General features: G+C 47.0%; 1 protein-coding gene across 1 annotated transcript in view; it reads left to right on the top strand.

Annotated features, from left to right (window-relative positions):
• The window catches only part of MDGA2 (MAM domain containing glycosylphosphatidylinositol anchor 2), a 309,178-nt gene that overhangs the window by 238,939 nt on the left and 48,481 nt on the right, over window positions 1-21,758 (top strand). The window contains exon 10 of the mRNA XM_042813625.1: window positions 6,147-6,416. Within this exon, the coding sequence (XP_042669559.1) occupies window positions 6,147-6,416 (270 nt within the window). The remainder of the gene's footprint in view (window positions 1-6,146; window positions 6,417-21,758) is intronic.

The raw sequence follows: 21,758 nt of genomic DNA, 5'->3' as shown, positions 1-21,758 counted from the left end.
ATTTGGTGGCTTCTCCATTGGGGGATTTGGTGGTTTCTCCATTGGGGATTTGGTGGTTTCTCCATTGGGGGGCTTGCTGGCTTCTCCATTGGGAAAAGCCCTGCAGGCAGAGCTGCCCTCCAGCCATTCTTTTTGACGCATGCCCTGCCATCAGGGAGTTCAGAGGACAGTTTTAACAAAGCTGTGTCAAGAGCAACTTGGTGGTCCCAGCTGAGTACATACACAAACCTCTTAGAAGGGAGCTCTGCTGGAGCAGGTTTGCTCTCGTGCCCTTGCCACCAACACTGACTGCTTCTCCGTGGTGGTCATGAGACTGAGTTGAATTTATTTTTCGGTATTGTTTTGTTTTCTACCGTGTTAAATAAAACCAAGTTGGGACCTGGAAAGCTTAAAGCACCATTTCATTTCAGCTTTCAATTGCATATGAAAATAATCCTCGGAACAGCTAGAGGCTCCCATAAAGAACAGCTGGAGGATGGAGAGATGTGGGAATAACGGCTGCGGGGGGGGGGGGTGGAAATTGTGTAAGGCTGTGCCAGCATCGTAATGAGCCCTGCAGTGCAGATGAATAGAGCGATCTTTCCCCAGCATATCTCTGCATCCAGCCACGTGCTGGAGGCTGTGGCTCGGCCCTGCTGGCTCTGCTCCTGTGCTGACTCCGCTCGTGCCTCTGCCCTCCAGTGCTGAGCGTGGCAGCGGGTTGCCCAAAGAACTGCAGTGCTCAGGTGCAGTGTTTGAAGGAATAGTTCTTGCTACTCGTCCTAAAGCTCCAGTGCTGTGCTGGGGCTCTTTCTTTGTGTTGGCTCTTAACGCTGCCGTTCAGTTGGAGCACTAACGAACCCTGAGCTGTTTGCAGAGAAATGCCCACAATGGCTCCAGAATCTCCTTCCTGAGCCTCCGTTAGATTGACTTCATTAAAAACTTTTTCCTGTGTGAACGATGGGCTTCCCATTACATGTCTGCTATTACCAATTTACTCCACGTGGCACTGTTCTCCTGAGCAGGCTTTCTTTGAAAGCATCCCTTTTTTGAGTAGGTGTGATTCCAACTCGCGTGCTTAACAAAACAGAGCATCAGATGAGTTTGCAGTGCCTTCCAGCCTGCAGAGCCTGCAGGAACACAGCTCTGCCCTGGAGGTCTGCAGAGCTGTAAATCTAACGTGAGTCTGCAGACTTCCTCTATGCTTAGCTTCAGAACAAATGCTGTTGGAGAAAGGTAAAAGCCTTGCAACCATCTGGCTAGCCATTATCTGTGATGTACCAGCTCTCTTTGTCTATATAAGCAGGTTTCAGTTAGCAGACTTCCATGTGTCTTGTGCTGATATATTTACACACATGTATTAGTGATTTTTTTTTTTTTGTAAAAGCAATAAAACCCCATTGCCAACAGCACAATGTGTAGCATCTACTTTGTAATCTGTAAAATACTTGCTGACGTGGCCTGGAAGACAGAACTCTGCCTCTGTTGGAAGTCAAAAAAATGCCACAGACTTTTCCTGAGAGTAATCTTCAGAGCCTGGGAATAATATGTCAAAACACAAGCAGAGATAGAGACAAAATGGCAATAAATAAAAAGAAATTGACTGCTTAGCTCAGCTGTCCTTACTGGGCAGGATGCAAATGCTATCAATAACTTAAGAGAAGAAGGAAGGAAAAGGGCTGCATTTTTAGGCCACAGCGATTCTTATTTTGTGTCGCACATCCCTCAGGGAGTAAAGTAGATGACAGTATGTTTCAATCAGAAACTGGAAATGGCACTTCCTTAAATTGTCTCAGCTCTGCAGGCGTTTCAGTCTCTGCCCTGGCTGGGCTGCCTGGCAATGTAGGACATGGGCCAGGTGGAGTCTGAGCTGAACCGTTCATCTTCATCACCATGATGTCCCTGCTCATTGCAGGGGAGTTGGGCTAGGTGGCCTTCACAGGTCCCTTCCAGCTCCTGTGACTCTATGAGCACGTGCTGGCTGGTATTTATCTGCTATATGAGAAGCAGAATGGTATGTTTGCTCCTGAACAAATCCTGCTGCGTACACCGCAGCTCAGTGCACACTGTGAAGGGCAGCTGTCCAGTTAAAGGCAAACCAGCATCCCTTGTGCCACGTCTCTTGATAGCTGGGGAGCCTCCGTTTTCCATTTTGTAATCCTTAAGACTTGAAACTACTTAGGCTAAAAAATTCATTAAACTTTAATATAAAGCCCGTTTTAACTTCAGACTGTTTGCTTCCCAGAGATAATTGTTTGAGAAAATGAAGTGTGCTCCCCATGCAGCTTTTCTGTATATTTTTCACAAACTAATACTGGAATTATGAAAGATAGGGATAAGTACAGCAAAGTAAATTAAATAAAAATGCTGAAGCCTTGGGGAAGAGCTAATGCAAATGAATTGAACAACATACAAGCTCCAAACAGCGACAGAATAAGTTTCCTTCTGAGCATTGTTATTGCTGGGAGATGCCCAGGACACTTCCACCTTTGCTAGCTACAAACTCACCGTCTTATAAAACCAGAAAAACCATAAATATAAACTATTAGCACAGGCTACTGTCATATATTGTAGTTTTTACCATTCCTTTTCTTTTCCATTAAAGTTATTACCTGTAAAAATGTACCTCTGAAATGAATAAACAAAGTTAATTTTCTTTTTCTGTCACTGGGTGTCATCTGTTCTGGAATAGATGGAGAGTCTGGATTTTAAAGACTGTTTTGACCTTAAAGGCAGGGGAAACTTTATTTAAAAGCTTTTTATAAGGGTAAAGTATCTTATGAGTAAGTAAACCAGGAGAAAGAGAGGGAGAGAGCTGAATGCCAATATGATGAAAGTCATTAGAGCAGAGCTGCCACGGACAGGTGAACAGAATAACTGTTCGTTGAATAAGGTGCATCCAGTGGCCTAAGAAGCAAAATGAGATGGCTTTTGAAGAGTTGTGGGCAAATCTCGAATGTTTAAATGTGAAACAAGTTCCAAAAGCAAAAGGAGAAAATGATGGCCAAATTATCCGTTAAAATGTACTTCACACATCACACGCACGCAGTTCCTGCCTCCAGCTCTCCAGTGCCTTCTGTGAGCTTCTCTCTGTCCCCACCAGGCTCAGCTGGGGATGCTGAGGCAGGAGGAGGTCTTTGATCAGAGATTGTGACCAAAGAATGGAGAGAGAAGAATTTGGAGAAGGCTCCGGGGAGGCCTCGTGGTGGCCTTCCAACACTTGAAGGGAGCGGATAAACAGGAGGGGAACGGCTGTTTGTGAGGGTGGATGGTGATAGGACAAGGGGAATGGTTTTAAAGTGAGACAGGGGAGGTTTAGGTTGGATAGGAGGAGGAAGTTTTTCAGCCAGAGGGTGGTGAGGCACTGGCACAGGTTGCCCAAGGAGGCTGTGGATGCCCCATCCCTGCAGGCATTCAAGGCCAGGCTGGATGTGGCTCTGGGCAGCCTGGGCTGCTGGTTGGTGACCTGCACACAGCAGGGGTTGGAGCTGGATGAGCACTGTGCTCCTTTGCAACCCAGGCCATTCTAGGATTCTTCCACCACCTTTATGGTACCTGTTTTTTTATAGCCTAATTTGTGTCTGGCTTGAAGTTGATGAAAATTGTACCTATTTTGATGAGAATACAATGGTGTTGGCTATGAGTATAAAGTTAATAGGTCTGAAGAGATGATGGATTTTGAAATCAGTATCATTAGTGCTAATTGGGAAGAAAACTTGGAGAACAGAATTCTCCATGAGGAGAAATGGCAGGGCAATTGTAAATATTAGCAAATTTGAATAGCAATCTCTCTGAGATCTGTAATGTATCAAGATTTAAAAGATATCTGAAAGATATCTGGAAAAATTATAAGGCAGGTCAGTTAGAGGAAAATACAAGGAAAGCTGTGAAAGGCAGATGAGGCTTGAGTAGCCGAACAGCTCTCCCTTACAAGGAAGTTGAGAACTGTCACATCTTCTGCTTCTAAAGTAGCTCTTATCTTTAAGCCAACAATTCCCTGCAAAGCTACTTCTGTGGGAGACTATTAGTGAAGCTGGATAAGGTGCAGCAGTTGTATAGTGAGGACAGATGAAGATACTGTTGGGTCGTGCTGAAATGGCAGGTATCAGGCTGGAGAGAGAGAGTAATGGCATTTCTGACAAACTGATTTTCTTTCGTATTCTTCATTCTGTACCTGGACACAAAGAATAGTCACTCTCCGATGAAATTTTCTGATGACACAAAATTGGGGGATATTATCAATGGAAAGAAAGCTTGCAGTACTGAAGATTTGCAGTTTGTGGTCTTCTGTATGCTGCTGTCTATATCTGTAATGCAGCCCATGTACCAGGTAAGCTTCTGGAGGTTGTGGAGTCTCCTTCTCTGGAGATGTTCAACACCTGCCTGGATGCCGACCTGTGTGACCTGCTGTAGGGAACCTGCTTTGGCAGGGGGGTTGGACTCGATGATCTCTGGAGGTCCCTTCCAACCCCTACAATTCTGTGATTCTGTGATACTTGATGTAAAAAGAAGAAGTGTCAGGTCAGGCTGGCGTTGATGAGATTGTGAATTGGTGGTTTCCACATCACTGTCTTCTTCATTGATCTGTGGAGTCTGAATTGGGGTAATTGCCATCAGAGAGGTTAATCTGCCACTTCTTCACCACATGCCATCAGGCCCTGTGTGCTGGCTGATGTTACCACTTCTGCCTCTCTGCTTGCTGTGCTCCCAAATCTTGGTAGCCCCCCCACACTCATTCCATATGCAGCTTTAGATGATGTCACAAGATCAGTGATGATTGCTGTGATGAGCTGCAAACATGGTAGTGGGAGGCCACGACCTGTAAGCAATGCTGTCTGAAATGGCAGTCTTCAAAGTTCAGCTTTATTTCTGTATTTATCTGGATGTCTTCTGTAAGCAAGAGTTGATGAGCAGCAGTACACGTACGAGTGCAGTTTCTCAATTACATGAGCTGAGAGAATCTGTTTACAGCTTCCATTAAGCAGAGAATTAAATATCAAGAGGCTGAAGGTTATTGGTATCTCTGGTGGAGATACCAATCAACAAAAAACCTGAGGACATGATGCTCTTGGAGAGATAACCATAAGAGAGCTCTTTCTGGAGGGAGCACAGCATGGACTACGTGCAAACCATTCTCGTGGGGAATTTTAGATGTTATGCTTCTAAGACCTTTTAACATGGATGCAAAGATCCCATGTACTTTACTGGCCTGGGAAGCTTTGAGGTTTTCTTGTTTCTAAAGTGCTGGAAGTAGGCTGTGTTTTTTAAAGAGGCTGAATGTTTTGTCAGTGTTTGGCATCCGGTTGCAAACATGAGCACAATTCTTGTGTGTGTTACGTTTCTAAATAGTTGTGCCAACATCAATCTGTGCAGATTGCTCTTTTGCAGTGATTAAGTTACCCAAAGGTAAATGAGAATGAAGTTAGGCTTTTGCATACACTGCATGTTGTCCATATTTGTGTATTTTCCTGGAATCTGAAGTCTGAAAATCTGAATTATTTAAAGTGCAGTTTAATTCAAGTCATGAGAAGTTGACCCATTCAATGCTTACTGCAATACCAAACCTACGACCTGAGTAGATAAATAATATGATTATATGGCTTTGCTGGAGCCTATGGGCAGCTGCTGGGGTACTGAGCTTCTCCATGGACCCAGTGACAAAGTTGGGTCTGTCACGGAGCACAGATCTGCTGCCTGAGACACCACACCAAGGTTGTTACCTTGTGTGTTTTGTCTCCACCATGTGAAGGCTTCTCCCTTGTTTTCTACCTCTTCCTCATGTAGCTTGGTAGAGTTTGGGGCTCCTCTGTGAGGCAGAAGGCTGAGCCTCCTGGGCTGCATGTCTCTGTCCCAAAGGAAGCAACTGAGCCTGGAGGCTGGCTTTGCTTTCTCTTTAGGTATTCTGTAGAAAACGCCAATAAGCAGAATGCGTTGACTTGGAGGAAGTTTTTCAGCCAGAGGGTGGGGAGGCACTGGCACAGGTTGCCCAAGGAGGCTGTGGATGCCCCATCCCTGCAGGCATTCAAGGCCAGGCTGGATGTGGCTCTGGGCAGCCTGGACTGCTGGTTGGCGACCTGCACACAGCAGGGGGTTGGAACTGGGTGAGCACTGTGCTCCTTTGCAACCCAGGCCATTCTGTGACACAGCCCCTGCTTTCTCCCCTGCAGACCCCCCGACCGTGGAGCCGACCTTCCTGGAGATCCGGCAGGGCCAAGGCCGGAGCATCACCATGAGCTGCCGGGTGCTGCGGGCCTACCCTACACGGGTGCTGACCTATGAGTGGCGGCTGGGCAGCAAGCTGCTGCGCACAGGCCAGTTTGACCTGCAGGACTCCACCGAGTACACTGTCAGCAGCCTCTCCCGTGACAGCTATGGCGTCTACAACTGCAACATCATCAATGAAGCGGGAGCCGGCCGCTGCAGCTTCCTGGTCACAGGTAGGCCTGGCGGCATCTCGGAGCGTGGGGATGTGACAGATGCTGTGGCTTCGGGTGTCGTCGGGTGATGCTGCTGCTGCCTCATGTGGAGTGTTGGCCAAGATATGTCTTTCAAAGCAGGTTTATGGCTTAAAGCGTAAAGGTTTGGGTTGCGGGGAGGCTGGTGACAAAACAGGAGATTCAGCTTCGTTCAGTGGCTTAAGGATAAAGTTTTTTACGTGCAAAATGCAAACATCCTTCCTCCACTCACAGCTGTCTGTATTCTTTTGAAAGAGTCATTGAGAAAGCCATCAGGTAGCAAATTTCTTCCTTTCGAAGTTTGCAATAAGGCTTGAATTTCCTTTTCTCTGTTGGTATGCTCAGCAAGCTCAGAAACCAGGACAGGGAGACTGCTGTCTCGAGCAACTGCAAGCGGTCTATGTACAGTATTGTGGAAATGTGTTCCTTTTCTCAAGAGGCAAAAGGTATTAAGGTCACCTAATACACAAGATCACAGACTCAGATGTTGCAGTTGCAGATGTGCAACCCCTGCCATGATTTTACCGTGCCCTGGATTTAGACATACTTTATATGTCATTTATCTTCAGCATCCCCTATTGGATCTAAATGTTTAATAGGGATTTTAGAGACACAAGTCTTGGTTCTTCTGTAGGATGTTAGCTGATAGGAGTTGTCAACTCAGCTGCCTAATCCTGCAAGCACCCCTGCATGCTGCAGACACTGTGCCCAGGCTGAGGTCAGCATTAGGTTCTCCATCCCTCTGTGCTTCTTCAGACTTTGTCTAACAACTCAGGAGGAAATGAAGCATCTCTGTGAAGTGACCCAACTCTTTCCAAGATCTGAGGTGGACCAGAGACTCCTTGTTCACTGCCAGGCAGTGCCCTGCATGGGCCCTCTCTGGTGATCAGAATGGACAGCCCTGGACTCCCTAAGGGTGCCAGAGCAGTAGTCTTGTTGCAGCTTAAAATGCTTCCTGTTAGCTTCTTGGAAGGAGCAGTAGGAGAAGAAACCAGTAAACAATGACTTCAGAACATGCAACGTAGAGCTCTCCTAGAAGAACTGATATCCATCTCAGCTAGGATTTTATTCATGTTTACTGACCTTGTTCCAGCTACAACCAGATCAAAGCACAGCTCCAAGCCTTGTCCTTGTGTAGGAAAGTGGTTGTTATTATCAGTTTCACTGCTAGCAGCAGAGAGAGCATGGGTTTAACCAATGTCCCACAGAGCTGTTCAGCTCCTTGGCCCTGTAGTCTCTCCAAATGCTCTCTGGGATCTTGCATTGCTCATGTCCTGGATGTCAGTGTAGAACCTCTGTATACATCCATCATTTTTTGATTCAGCTCCCCACTATTTTTTTAAAACCCATATTGGTTTTATTGCAAAAAAATACTTACGAGCCTGATGGATCCTTTTTTTATCCTTTGGATGTAGTTGGTTGGCATCATGTTGGCAGGGATTCCACTGGGGCCAGCAGCACGCAGCACAACCATGGTGGGAATGCAGCGAGTTCCCAATGACTGCTGGCTCTACCTCTTCCTAAATGTAATGAAGCCTTTGGCTGAATGATCATTCCGAGTCGACACAGAGAGCTGCTTTCACAGCTGCTGACTTCACCAGCTCTTTGGAGTTTTATCCAGAAGGTGACTCTGAAGAAAACCAGAGAAAAAGTCTTTTTCCTCAAATGCGTAAATGCAGTTCAATTTACTCTTCATCACTCTTTGGACCCAAAACTGTAGAAACCTATTCTGAGGCAATTATTTTGCCAAGATTGGGGCAATCTGAGTGGCTTTCTGTGATTTATTACCATGCCAAAGCAAAGCACATAACTGAAAATTAGTACTAAAATGGTTTTATGATGCACTCTGTCTCGCATCCCTCTGTGCGCCTTGCTCATTTTTAGTCCATCCCATTATGCGAATTTATACTGTATGGCTGCATTAAAGATGCTGAGAGTAACCCTTCAGGTTATGACTTTGTGTTTTCCTCAGTCCTTTCAGGTTAAAACCCACGTGCTCATATTTAGTAAATTTATTTGCTGACACGTGGAGTTGCTGACACTGCTCCTAGAAAACAGCAGCAAATGTATTCTGCTCCCAAGTCCCATGAGGACAGATGAAATTAAAGCACTGGGAAGTGTAGAAGCACTGGAGCGAGTGTAGAAGAAAAATGATGAAATGGTAAAAAGGAAGCTGTGATTACAGGAAAAAAAATAGCTCACTTCCTTGACACACACACACACTGAAAAAAAGCAACAAATAAATAACCCATGGCAGGAGCCTGGCTTTGGGTTGCGACCATAGGAGTTGTCATAGCCCATTTTCAGTTGGTTTTATTTCCAGGGTTTCATGTCGGAGCAGAATGCTGCAATGCTTATGTTGCAAGGGCTGCAGAGAGGCATTGGTATGCTAAGAGAAGGCTTTTCAGCACTGAACTGAAAATGCCTGCGTGAAAAGATTTATGCTGGCCCTAGAATTCGCAAAACCCGTTTTTATTGCACTTGGGTTCTGTGCCAAATTTGGGAAGGTGCGAGTGAAATAAATCACATGTGCAAAAGAGGGTTGATTTATATCAGACGGGCCAACCTGAGGCAGATTTAACCTGCTACTGTCTTAAAAATAAATGAGAACGTACAAGCAAAATTGTGGGAAAGCAAGGATGAGTTCACACTGCTCCCAGCTTCACAATCTATGTATTTTATTCAGTGGTTGATGGCGCACATAATGCCCAAAGAGAGACGGAAAGAACATTTCAGACAGCGGTGATTAAAACCCTGCCAAGAGTGGAAGCAAACTGAAAAGAAAAAAAAAAAAAGGCTCAGATGCAGAAAATGTCATGAATGGCAGTGTCTATTCATAGGGCTTCATGTGTGTGGAGGAGGGACTGCGTGCAGGGCAGAGGCAGCGCATGCTGGGCATCACTGCAGGCACAGGAGCCGCGTCCGTGGGGAGAGGAGTGTGGGAAGAGGCACGTTTGGGGATTTGTTCTATGATATGATTCCATGATTTAAAGCTGTATGCACTCTTTCCACCCATTTGATCAGAGCAGAACTCTGAAGTCTTGGTCGCACTGCTGCCTGCCTCAGGCTGAGCTGTGTACAAAAGCTGTTGTCCGAAGAGTGACATCTAAGGGAACAACGTGTTGTTACGTCCACGCTGAATTCTTGCAGCTGTTGAGCTGCAGCTCGGTGTGTTTGAAAGGGCCAGGAAGGCATCATGGCATCAGGCATGATACTGCGCTCAGGTTACAGCACGAGATCTGTCTGTTGTCTGTAGCTGGGATTGATGGTGCTGTGTATGGGTGGTGTGATGCTATTCCAATGAATAATCGTAATGCTGGGCAGCAGTGACAGCACACTGTTGGTGATACTTCTATCAACTGATTTTTGCACAGGGAAGCCCCACCAGACTCATGTTTGGGGGGAGAGTTTCGGATACTTGTTTTGCGTCGTCGTTTTGGTGACTATTGTTTGTTTGTTTCTTTTCTCCTTAAAATGTCACATTAATTAATGAGACAGTCATTAATCATTCACTTATCCAGTCTTCTGACAGAGTCTCAGTGCTTCTGGATTGAGTCTGATGTCAATCCATAATCACCACCGTAGGGTTGACCATAGTTCTACCATAGGGAAGAACTGTTGGCTGCCAGCACGTGATCCCTCTGGTCTGTGCAGCATCAAGTTGAGTTGACAACAGCACTGCCTTCAACTTTTGCAAACATTGTACCACAAACATCATCCACAGATGGCAGGCACTGGAAATTGCAGGAATTTGGGTTATTTTCCATGGCCCTGTTAGCTGCATTAAGCAGTTCTACGGTGTAAAGTTTTATGGCTTCATTCATTCATGGAATGGACTGCCAAGGGAGGTGGTGGAGTCACCGACCCTGGAGGTGCTCAAGGAAAGTCTGAATGTTGTGTTGAGGGACATGGTTTAGTGGGAGCTATTGGGAATAGGTGAACGATTGGACTGGATGATCTTTTAGGTCTTTTCCAACCTTGGTGATTCTATGATTCTATGATTCTATGATCCTTTCTTGTTCAGAAGAGCCTCTGCACTGAGCTAAGGGACAGCAGTGTCTGTTGTTTGTAGCTTCCCATATTTCTGTATAAATTCTAATGTTTTAGGAGACCAGCCTGTCTCACCTGCAACACCAGCTGCAGAAATATCAGAAAGTATGGTTTTGCTCCACTTGAGGCATGTGCCGTCCTTTTTATCCTCACTTGTAAACAAAAACGTGGACAGAACAAAAGCAAATGCATGGGACCCGTTGCTCCCCATCAGCACCACCGTGCTGCCATTCCACCCCACCGTGCCATCGCCTTTGCCAAACCAACCCCTTCACTTCCAGAACATGCACATGGGGAGTGATAATTGGATGCAACACTCTACTTCTTTCTCTGGAGAGCCCCCTGATGCTCACAGTGAGCCTTGCGAGGCTGAGTCCTGTGATGGAGCCGTGTTCCCCACAAATGACAAATGAAAACTGGAAGAACATTCTTCCGTTTTCTTTTTCTAATCTAACACTGCTCAGTATTTTTTCATCTTAGCAACACTAACAGCTACTTGGATAAAAACTGTGCTTTCCATTGGTGGTGTCCCTTTAATTTTAAAAAATGATGGTAGGATGATAAGTGATGCTCACAGGCATGTTAGTGAGATAGCTGATGGTCTCTAGGAAGCTTGGGAAAGGCATTGTGCTGGAAGTAGAGACGTGTTCTTATGTTAGAACAACAAGTATTCACCTTGGTAGGTACCCTTCCCCTTCTCTTATAGTCATTTCTCTCACTGAGAATTGAGAGCTTACATTTGCTTTGTTCTTTGAAACATTAATCTTTTCTTTAACATGGGACACCATTCCTCCAGCCCGTTCAGTGCTGTTACTTTTGGCAGCATGTAACCCTGGTGTGACTGCAGTCTGAAGGAAACCAATCCAGTTTGGTGAATACAGAATTTGTCATATAGACTCAGCAGCAGAGAGCCTGAGGGCTTGTTGTTTTTATAAATCTGAATCTCCCCTGTTTATGCTCTCTGCTGCTCTAATCCTGCAGTATTTCCCTAATGCCTTCTTGTATCAGTCCTCTGCATCCCCTCTGCTCGAGGAAATCCCCGCATGGGAACTCAGGAGCCCTGCAGCAGTGTGTGAGTGCCTGTTAGCAAGCTGCCATTAATTTTTAATCTAACGATGCTCCCATTAGTGTTGTTACTTCTGTTTGTTTGTTTCCAGTTTTTTGTTTGTTTCTTTGTTTCTAAGTTTGTTTTTTTGTCGTGCCCTCTCCCTGCTGCACCACAGGGCATCTTTGCGGAGACAGCGCAGTGCTCTCCAGCCAGCATCAGCAGCTGCACTTCAGCCCTTTTCTCACCCTTAGAGCATTTGTTCTGCTCTTCATAGCCTCTTCCAGCTTACACTGAATGCAGCTCTTGAGAGACACAGAGTGGGGAAGGCAGGAGGGTTGTGGGAACTCAGCCTCAGCCCCCACCTCACTGCCTGCCATGCAGCCCAGCCCAGCTCCAGAGCAGGGAAAACAAGTCATGTGGGGTCAGAGATGTCCAGATGAATGCATCAGCAGCACACTCAGAAATTCTTTTACGACAGCATACCTAGGCTGTCAGGTCTGCGGATGGTCCTGTCCTTCCTGTACTCCCTTGCTGTTCTGTGCTCCACCTGCTCCCTACCCCAAAGTTTTGTGCTATTAGTCTGTTAGACAAATTACTTACTTTACTAATTCATTATCACTTTGTAGATGTTAATTTGAAGAAGACAATTTAGTAGAATCACAGAATCACAGCATGGCCTGGGTTGCAAAGGAGCACAGTGCTCATCCAGCTCCAACCCCCTGCTGTGTGCAGGTCGCCAACCAGCAGCCCAGGCTGCCCAGAGCCACATCCAGCCTGGCCTTGAATGCCTGCAGGGATGGGGCATCCACAGCCTCCTTGGGCAACCTGTGCCAGTGCCTCACCACCCTCTGGATGAAAAACTTCTCCTAATATCTAACCTGCATTTCATATCACCTTGGAGCTTGCACATGTTGCCTGGGGGCATCTCTGAAAACAAAGCTCTCCTTGGGCTCCTGTCTCCCAGCATGCTCAGGTTGGATTCCTCCTGGCTGAGGAACATGGGGCACCACCCTACTTACTGCTTTTAGACACTTCATCTGCCTTGAGATTAGCCGTGACATTTCCCAAACCACACAGATACTTCTGCAGGTTTGGCCCTGGGTCTCTCAGCGACGTGTTCCTGTCTGTCAGGAGGCACTCAGATACTTTGCTTTAATGGGCAATTTTCTGATGGTTATCCTTTAGAAATCTGCCAGAGTGCAGGGCTGAGGCTGAGGTCTGATTCCCTTTGCTCTTTATCTTCTCTTCGGTGGTGTTATTGAAAGCCTTGGACTGAATTTTCATCTCCTCGCTGCTGATTTACAGCCCGAACAAAGATGCTATCGTGGTGATGTCTGTTTCTGAAAATTGCTTTTAAACCACGCAGAAGTAGAGAACATCGCTTTTTTTCCTTTTTCCTTTTTTTTCCTTTTCTTAACATTTCAATGCCAGCAAGACAGCTGTCTCATTTTCCTGGTTGTCAGCAAAGCCCATTGCCTTCAGTGGGAGCACCAGGAGCGTGCTGCTGGTACAGTGGGACTCATAGGAGATAACGCTGGGCTGGAGATACCCACAGGCTGTTCTGCCCTGGGCACATAGATGAGCACCTTGTGTAGGGGCCAAAAGGTCTTTGTGATGGAGTGAGGAAGAGATGGGAGCCTTCAAAGATGAAGTCAAAAGAGGTTAAACCCAGTAACACGGAATATGTTTTTTGAGTAAATCTAATCCAACATCCAAGGGCTTCTTTAGTGCAGGAAAACACTGAGGCTTTTTTCCCCAACTGCAGGATCCGTGTCTGCACTCATCTAAATAGTTCATGTGTCTCCAGAAATTAGGCCCCTTCGTATCTTTTGACACCTGATTACACTTCTTCCTTCGATCAGTTTTGAGAGCAGTACGAATACACGTGTGCTCCAGGCACAGGAACGCACTTCCTGGAGTGGCTCAACTTGTTAATTCAGCCCGAATTGTGCCAAAGGGTAAAAAGCAGCTGAATAAAATAGAGACCTGATAGATCCAGGGCCGTCAGCAGGCTGACTGTTTCCCTGCAGGGGTGGCGTGGCCATGGCTGTGACTCCTGCTGCAGGAAGCAAACCAGTGATAGACAAAAGTTAAGCACTCCAATACAAAAGAGAAAATAAAACCACCCTCATCCTAGCTTTTGTTTAAGAGCAAAAGCTGGGGAATCATCGGTTTTTGTTTGATGCCAATCAGAACTTGTTTTCCATTTTCCATTAAAGTTGTAATCAGCAATGAGATATTCACTTAATCTTTATAATTATGTGCACCTCTCTTACATAAACCTGTTTCCTTGTTGCATCTTTTCCTGTGCTTTGGCTCCTGTTGGTGTCCTTTCAGTGGTGTCCTGGTGTGTCCTGGCCCATCTCATTACAGAATTGGGCCAAAAAGGAAACAAAGCTGTTCAAAAGACCCAAGCTGAGCTTTCCTCCTTCTCATCACCAGAAGAAAAAAAAAGCGATGGTAAAGATACAGTATAAGTTTCTTCCCCCAGTCTAAGAAAACTGCCATGTAAAGCCATTCCATACCTCTGACAGATTGTGATCAACTGATGTAAGAGATTGTCACCATAGAGCAGAACTTTGTTGGCACTGAGAAGGTACTGATAAAACACCCACAAACCTGAGCTTCTCTCCATGCAGACAAGTTGCAAGGGCAAGCATTGCTACTGGGGCTATTTTCTGTCCAAATAGAAGTCTTTTATGTCTCTTCCTAAACTTTCAGTCTATCTTTCACTATTAGAAATGGAGAATTATTTTAAAAATATGTACAAAATTATAGAATTATGTATGCATTTCTTACACAGCAGAATTGGCTAAATGAGCAGTGCTGGTGCTTAAAACATTGCCAAAAATCATTAAACAGCTTCAAAGCCTAAGCAGTTCAAACCCAGTTTTACACTGTGGAAACAGGAAGGGCTCAGAGCGACACAGGTTGTGCAGAGAGGTGCTGCTGCCCCATCCCTGCACACAGCGGAGGTCAGGGGATGGCCTCTGAGCACTGGTGGAGCTGTGGGTGTCCCTGTGCATTGCAGGGAGTGGGACCAGAGGGCATTTAAGGGTCCCTTCTGACTCAGACCATTCCCACAGCATCATAGAAGGGTTGGAGCTGTGATCTCAGCAATGTACTCCTGCCCACCACCTGGGGCACAGCATTGGGGCATTAAACACCTTCTTTTGGAGCAATGATGCTTGAGCACAGTGCATCCTGGCACCAGGTACAGGCTTTCCTTCATTCCCAGGCATGAGCCATGGGTTTAGCTGAATAGAACCTGTATCTGAGGGTCTGTGCCGGAGGGCTGGCTGTTTCACCCAGAGGGTGGTGAGGCACTGGCACAGGTTGCCCAAGGAGGCTGTGGATGCCCCATCCCTGCAGGCATTCAAGGCCAGGCTGGATGTGGCTCTGGGCAGCCTGGGCTGCTGGTTGGTGACCTGCACACAGCAGGGGGTTGGAGCTGGGTGAGCACTGTGCTCCTTTGCAACCCAGGCTGTTCTGTGATTCCACGATTCCCTCGATGTCTAACTTCGTCTCCATTCCTTTTGTTTTAAAGCTGAAACTGTCCCCCCACCTTCTGTCACTTTCATTTCCCACTTTGCGCTTTTGCGGAGCAGAATCAATGATTTTGCAATGTATTTCTGCTTTATGAGCACAATTTCCATTTGTGAGACTTCTTCCATGTGCACAGAAATTATCTTGTGCTAATTGGCTACTAAGATGGCTGTGCTATAATTCCAAACAATTTAATCAGTGCTGCGTCCGATTTCTGATTTCTGGGACTGCATTGGAACTCAGAGGGACTGAAGCACCTGAGCTGCACTGCACTGCATCCATCACTCAGTGCTGCCACATCTCAGCTAGTGATTTAGCCATGGCATTAAAACAGACTCATTTAGGTCTGAAGGGGCATTAATAGTGTAATTACCTATTAAGGTGAGGGGCTGCCCTGGGTGCACATCCTCACAGCCACATTTTTCTTTCGGAGGTGGCAAACATGGCTCCAGCTGCTCTTTTAGACTGGTCCTTTGTAGAAGGAATTCAGATATTAGAGTCCAAAACCACGTCTGGAGCTAACTTAATCCACCTCATACAACTCTGCTTTGCTTTCCCAGTGTCAGATGGATCTGCTGTGGTTGTATCACTGGGATCAGCAGTAATAGCTAGCCAAGAGAGGAATGTTTAGTAGCTGATGCCAGATCACATATGCAAGCCGTTGCACTATTTGTATTTTCTTCCTTTTTTGCTTCCGCTGTGTGTGGACTTGTTCACGACTGCTATTATACAGAGGATTTTTCCTGCATGCAAATGGCCCATAATTTGCCAGGACTGCTTACAGGAAAGCTTTACATGCCTGGATACAGCAGAGATATGCAGGGCAGCAATGTGGAAGGTCAGAGGTACATATTCCAGCAGCACAGAAGCAGGGAGCAGCTTCCATCCCCCTTAGGCAAACATCAGTTTTCCCTTTTCTCAGCACAGAGCCGTATCACAGGCAGGATCCTTCCAGCTGGGTGGAAAGGCTCTGAGGTTCAGTGGGCAAACATGAGGCTGAGGTCAGGGCAGGACCAGCTGAGCTCCATCAGCTGTTATGTATCAGCAGAGTGAGTGGATTGGCTTACTGCTAAATTAATTTATTCCTTTGTGAAGACATCTGTACAAACTACCTCTAAATCCTCACTGTCTGCAGCACTGTTTCTCTAAGGAAGATTTGATTACAAGCTGACTATAAGTTATTAGCTTTCCAGTAAGTCTAAATGAATGTTACAGGCTATAAACTCACTATATAAGTTATAATCTTTCATGTAAAGCCTAATGATGGTTGCAGTAACATTTATATCTTTCTCAAGGACGGGAGAGAATTTCTTCCTGTGCCACTGGCTGCAATAGTCTTGCATTCCAGTTCCACATCTCACTCTAACAGTTAGAAACTTAATTTCTGTTCCCATCCAGTCTGCATTTTCCAGCAATGTCTGTTCTCCTGCTTAGGAACAGCCATGGGTGGCCGGGAGCTTCAGGAGACAGCTGAAGACCATATGTCACTGTATATTCTCATCTGTGTGGTCTTTAAATTCCTCCTGAAGCATCACTACCATTTAAGAAAATTATTTCTCATTCGTCAGCTGGGCACAGCAGGTATTTGACTTTAATTAAAGACTGTGGAGACCATAGAGAGGATAAGTGCTCCTGAGCCCAGAGTGCCTCCTGAAAGCATCCAGCAGGAAAGGCAATCTCCACAGCACACAGACGTTTGGTGCTGTGCTTCCCACTGGTGTGGGACGTGCACCAGAAGGAGCTGAGCCAACAGCTGTCTGCTTGACAACTTGGAGTATTTATTTCTGGCAGGGAATCAGTGTAGCCCGCACTGCCCAGTGTGACCAAAGGTGTCCAGGTGGGCATCTCAGCCATGCCTTTCCTGTCAACAAGAAAGAGGAGAAAGATGAAGTTAATGGATTACAGCTTAAGGCCAAAGCGTCTCATTTGAAGAGTGCAGGAATGGGTTAGGAAAAAATTCCTCTCCAAAGAGCAGTGATGCAGTGGCACAGGCTGCCCAGGGTAGCCACTGACCCTGGAGGTGTTCAAGCTGGTGGAGATGTGGCACTGAAGGACGTGGGCAGTGGGCATGGTGGGGTGGGCTGGGGTTGGACTTGGGCATCTCAGAGGTCTTTTCCAACCTTAACAATTCTGTGATTCTGTCTGAGGTTTTCACAGTGATGCGGATCGATTTATTTTTGAACCTTGGGAAAATAGTAGAAAACAGAGTGAGTCAGCCAGGAAGGGCAAGGATGGGGGATGTGGCTGTGCCAGGCACCAGTGGGAAACCTCTGCTGGCACATGCTGCTTGGGTTTAGCTATGTTCCTGGGGGCTGTGTCCTGAAGGCTGCAGAAGGAGCCAGCAGGGAGCCTGACCTGCTTCATGCTGTGCTGTGCAGTGAAGCTGATATGAGCAAACCAAAGAATCCCCAGCGCTGACCACAGGATGCTTTGTGCAGCAGCTATAATGCAGTAGAATGGAGCAACATTTGTATTGGAGAGCCCTGACTGCGCTGACAAGCATGTTTGCTTGTGTGGTGTGAGGGCATGGCACTGGCTCTGGGGTGATCAGAGCAGCCACAGGTGCTTGTATTTACCAGGAACTGGGGAGGTAAGAAAGAGATAGAGGGAATTTGAATGTTTAACTCTGCATACCAAGAGGGGAGAGCTTACAGCAGCCTATAAAGCTACTGCAGAAGCCTGGCCCAGCGACAGAGGTGGAGCAGGAGCCAGTGGGCTTGGCCAAGGAGCAGCCATGGGACCCAGCAGCACAGGATGCCTGGTGATGCTTGGAGGATGTTTGTGGCACCAGTACCAACGCAGAGTGGCTGTGGGGTGATGCCATGGCTACGGGATGGTGCCGGTCCAGCAGCAGCCTCGTGCTCATGAATTGCTCTGCACGAAGCCACGCAGAATCCCTTCCACAAATGCTCCTCCCATAATTCAGTGTTGCTCTCTGATCCCAAGCTGTGGTTTTTATCGGGTGCTGTCAGCAGTTCCCTACCCACCCTATTTGCTTTCTGTGCGTGCAGTGACATGTTGCTGTTTGCAGTTTCCCACCAGCACCTGCTGTCCATGTCACCATGTCCCTTCCCATACTGCTCCTTCCTTTATTGGGTCTTTAGCACTTATTGGCAAGTGACACCGTTTCCCCTTCCATGCCAGCAATTTCCGGTGGATTTCTGCAGAGCTCACATGGGTGACAGAAAAATTGCAGCCTGCACCACAAACGGAGGCTTTGCTTTGCTTTGTGTGCCCTCTGGGGCACAGCCTTTGCCTGACCCCCTTGACCCACTGCTGACAAATTCCCATCTCAATATCCATCTGGGTCTGACAGCTGGGGCCGCAGGGACAGTCTGTGGTGCTGAGACTCTCAGGCTCTGTATCTGTCTCCAAGCATTACCCATCCTAGAAGTTGCTCTTCAGGAGGGCCACGTCTGTGCTCTTTACCTGTCCTCTAGTTTTCTCCTGACAGTATCTTAGAGATGTTGCACAGATAAAACCCACAGTGTAGTGCTGTACTTGGAAAGGTTTAAGGTTTTGCAGTTTGTCCCAGATGAAAAATATTGCCAACAAGAAAGTGGTGTGAGGGGTGATGATGATTGCAAGCAGGAATGAGGGCATCTGTAGCTGCATTGCGGGAGAAAGGAATAAGCCAAGCCTTTCATTTTTAGCTTCAGTTTCAGACTGTAGTTTCATGAGAGACAGATTGCCATGGATGAGAGCAGTGTGAGCAGCTCTCATGGCTTTGGTACGGAGCAGGTCGCACACGAGATCCAGAAGGCAGGAGACGGCTGCAGATGGAGCCTACATGTGGTGTAGCAGAGCAGAGCAGCACACAGGATGGGGCTGTGCAGCAGGGTGAGCCGCGGGAGGGAGGACATTCGTAATGTGAGAGCTGTTCTGAAAGCTGGGGAGGAGCAGTGTGGATTTCAGGCTTTGGCACCTGAGCTGGAGGAGTTTCTGAATGGACCAAGGCTGTTGGAAAATGATTTTATGCTTCTAAGAGCAGTTTTGGCAAAAAACGTCTGAGAGATACTTTTCCAAATGATGAAATGCACTCCCTATGCCATGCATCCCAAACTGCTTGTGCGTCCAGCAGCAGTGGGATGAGGCAGAAGTCCAGAGTGGGTCGAGGATACCACAGAGCCATAGAACCACAGAATGGTTTGAGTTGGAAGGGACTCTTAAAGACCCTCTGGTCCAACCACCCCGCAGTGCGCAGGGATACCCACAGCTCCATCAGTGCTCAGAGCCCATCCCCTGACCGTGGGTGTCTGCAGGGATGAGGCACCACCGCCTCTCTGGGCAGCCTGTGCAGTGCCTCACTAATGGATGTTCACTTTCAGACATGCAAATAGGGAACAAAGCATCTCCGCTTTCTTATTGAAAATCCTTCATAAAATATATATCCTGCAATAAAACAGAGCACAGTAATGGGCAGCATTTTTCATAAACTTTGTGTCTCCCAGTATTTTACACCGTTAAATATATTGCTTTGTTTAGGATTTATCCTCTTCATGCATTTTAAAGATAGAAAGGTCTGGAGCTGGGTTTGCCAGAAGGGGTAGCGTTTGTAAATCTCTGATTTTATCTTTCCTTCAACATTTATGGCTGCTGTTACAGAGTGCGAGATGCCCCGATCATTGCTTACGCCGAACTCCTTGTCATGTTAAGTTAAAGTGCATATGTGCTACCAATATGGATCTGAGACAGCGAAGATGCTGCCTTTGCAAACATCCTGACGCCGAGTGAATTAGCAGAAATAGATCTGAAGATAGGGGGAACATAAACAGACAACGCAGGGAAATGGATCCTTCAGTGCTGTGTCTGCATGTCTACCAAAGCTGTCACTTCCTGGTGCTTTGCCTGCACGGTTACTCCTGTTTGTTTCTGCATGACAAGCAGCATCAACACTCACCCGGCACTCGCAGGCTCCATCTGGGTACGCAGTCAGCTGCTATAATTAGGGAGAGAACGGCGTTGTTCATTTTATTGGCGTTGCTGGAAATCAGTGGGTTGTGTTTGCACTCATTAGCGTTCAGATTTGCAATGCATGTTCTCCCTTTCTTATGTTCTGTTGGAACGCGTGCAATGGCAGCTGAAGTAAAACAATTATTTTGGAGATTATTTCATTTTTCTGAAGGGTAAATGACTGAGTGAGGTGAAACGAAAAGTTCCTGGTCAAGGTGACAGCCCAGGAGCCATACGAGTGACTTCATCAGTTCCCTTCTGCTCAGGAGAGCACTTTGGCTTTTGCTGAGATCTCAAGAGATGCAGAGAGGACGCACAAATCAGCAGCAGGCCATCTAAGGGGCTTTCTTTTTCGCTTGTTTGTTTTCTATGAATCAGTTCCCTGCTGCCTTTCATGCTATTTTTGGCCATGTGCTAGCAAGGAGTCAGTAGCTAATATTTTAGATGTAGTGCCTGGAGGAGCTGGGATGCTGTGTGCAGCAAGCAGCACATTGGATGCAGGGGGCTCCAAGCGAGGGCTGCTGCAGCAGAAGGGCTTTGCATTCATTCTGCAGCACTGGGACTGGTGACACAAGTGATGCTTGCCCCTCCCCCTGGCTCACTCTTAGATTTATTACGAAATAAGCTGTGACTGAAACTATGTGTGTACCTTGATGAGTGTTATCCTTCAGAAAATAATGATGTTTCAACAATGTCTGCAACAACAGCTGCTTTAATACTGGTGAGCTGCTGACATCTCATTCACACATCAGTATAACGTTCATGTCTGCTAATGGTTTGGTCAGCATGTAGTAGTGCAGCTGTTGCAAACTGATTGAACAGATGATGGTAATTTAGAAACATGGATAAATGCATCAGCGCAGCTCTATCCTGGGTGCACCCAGCACAAAATGCAACATGTCACGAGCAAAAAAACCCATAAAATATTGTTTAATGGATATACTTTCCTTTGGGCTGTCACCACTTTGCTATCTGCTGAACAGATTCTTCCTCACTGGAGAAACTGTACAAAAGCCTGCCCACTGCTAGCACATGGGTATGCCTGCCAAGAGCAGAGCAGTGCTGGCGTATCCATGTCACTACCTATTCCTGAGCCCATCCGAAACTGCGTAGCATTTGAGAGCACTCTCAATGAGATTTCACATGACAGCAAGTTGTTAGGAAGGGTGGTTGTACGAAAGGCCCTACAAAAACCCCACAGCACAGCTCTGCGGCCCTGTGGTGCTGGGCGTAAAGCCGGCCTCTGTGTTCTGGCTGCTCAGGAAGATGTCCCAGTTGCCTTGCTGCACCCCGAACAGCAGCTCAACCAGGATTTTTTCCCCGCTGGAGGTGTTTGTCAGCTGGAGCTTACAGGAGCGTCTGGAGGGCAGCACCTTTAGGTTGTAGGCGTCTGCCTGAAGGGTGGTGTTCCAGATTGTTGCCACCTGTACCCTGAACCAGGTGACCATTTTCTCCACATCCAGGTAGACGTCAGTGCAGAGGGTCTGTAGGAGGCTGGGGTCCTGATTTTGCATCAGGTTTTCCACAGGGTGGTGAAGGAAGCACAGCACGTCCCCCAGCTGCTGCTCCCTCTCGCACATGCACTTCAGTACCACGCGGACGCGGGGGTACTTTGCCAGCTCTTCCTCTTCATCCAACAGCTCCAGGTGGAAGAGGTGCCCGCGGGGGGCCTCCACAGGCACGAGCAGGCGGTACACAGTGTCCTCCTCCCGGGGACTCCAGCCTTC

This window comes from Centrocercus urophasianus, unplaced genomic scaffold, assembly GCF_019232065.1.
Source record: "Centrocercus urophasianus isolate 14NV4802_14NV808 unplaced genomic scaffold, USGS_Curo_1.0 seq_14, whole genome shotgun sequence".
Classification (NCBI taxonomy): Eukaryota; Metazoa; Chordata; class Aves; order Galliformes; family Phasianidae; genus Centrocercus; species Centrocercus urophasianus.
Note: the sequence above shows the minus strand (reverse complement) of the source record. Positions and strands in the feature narration are given on the sequence as shown.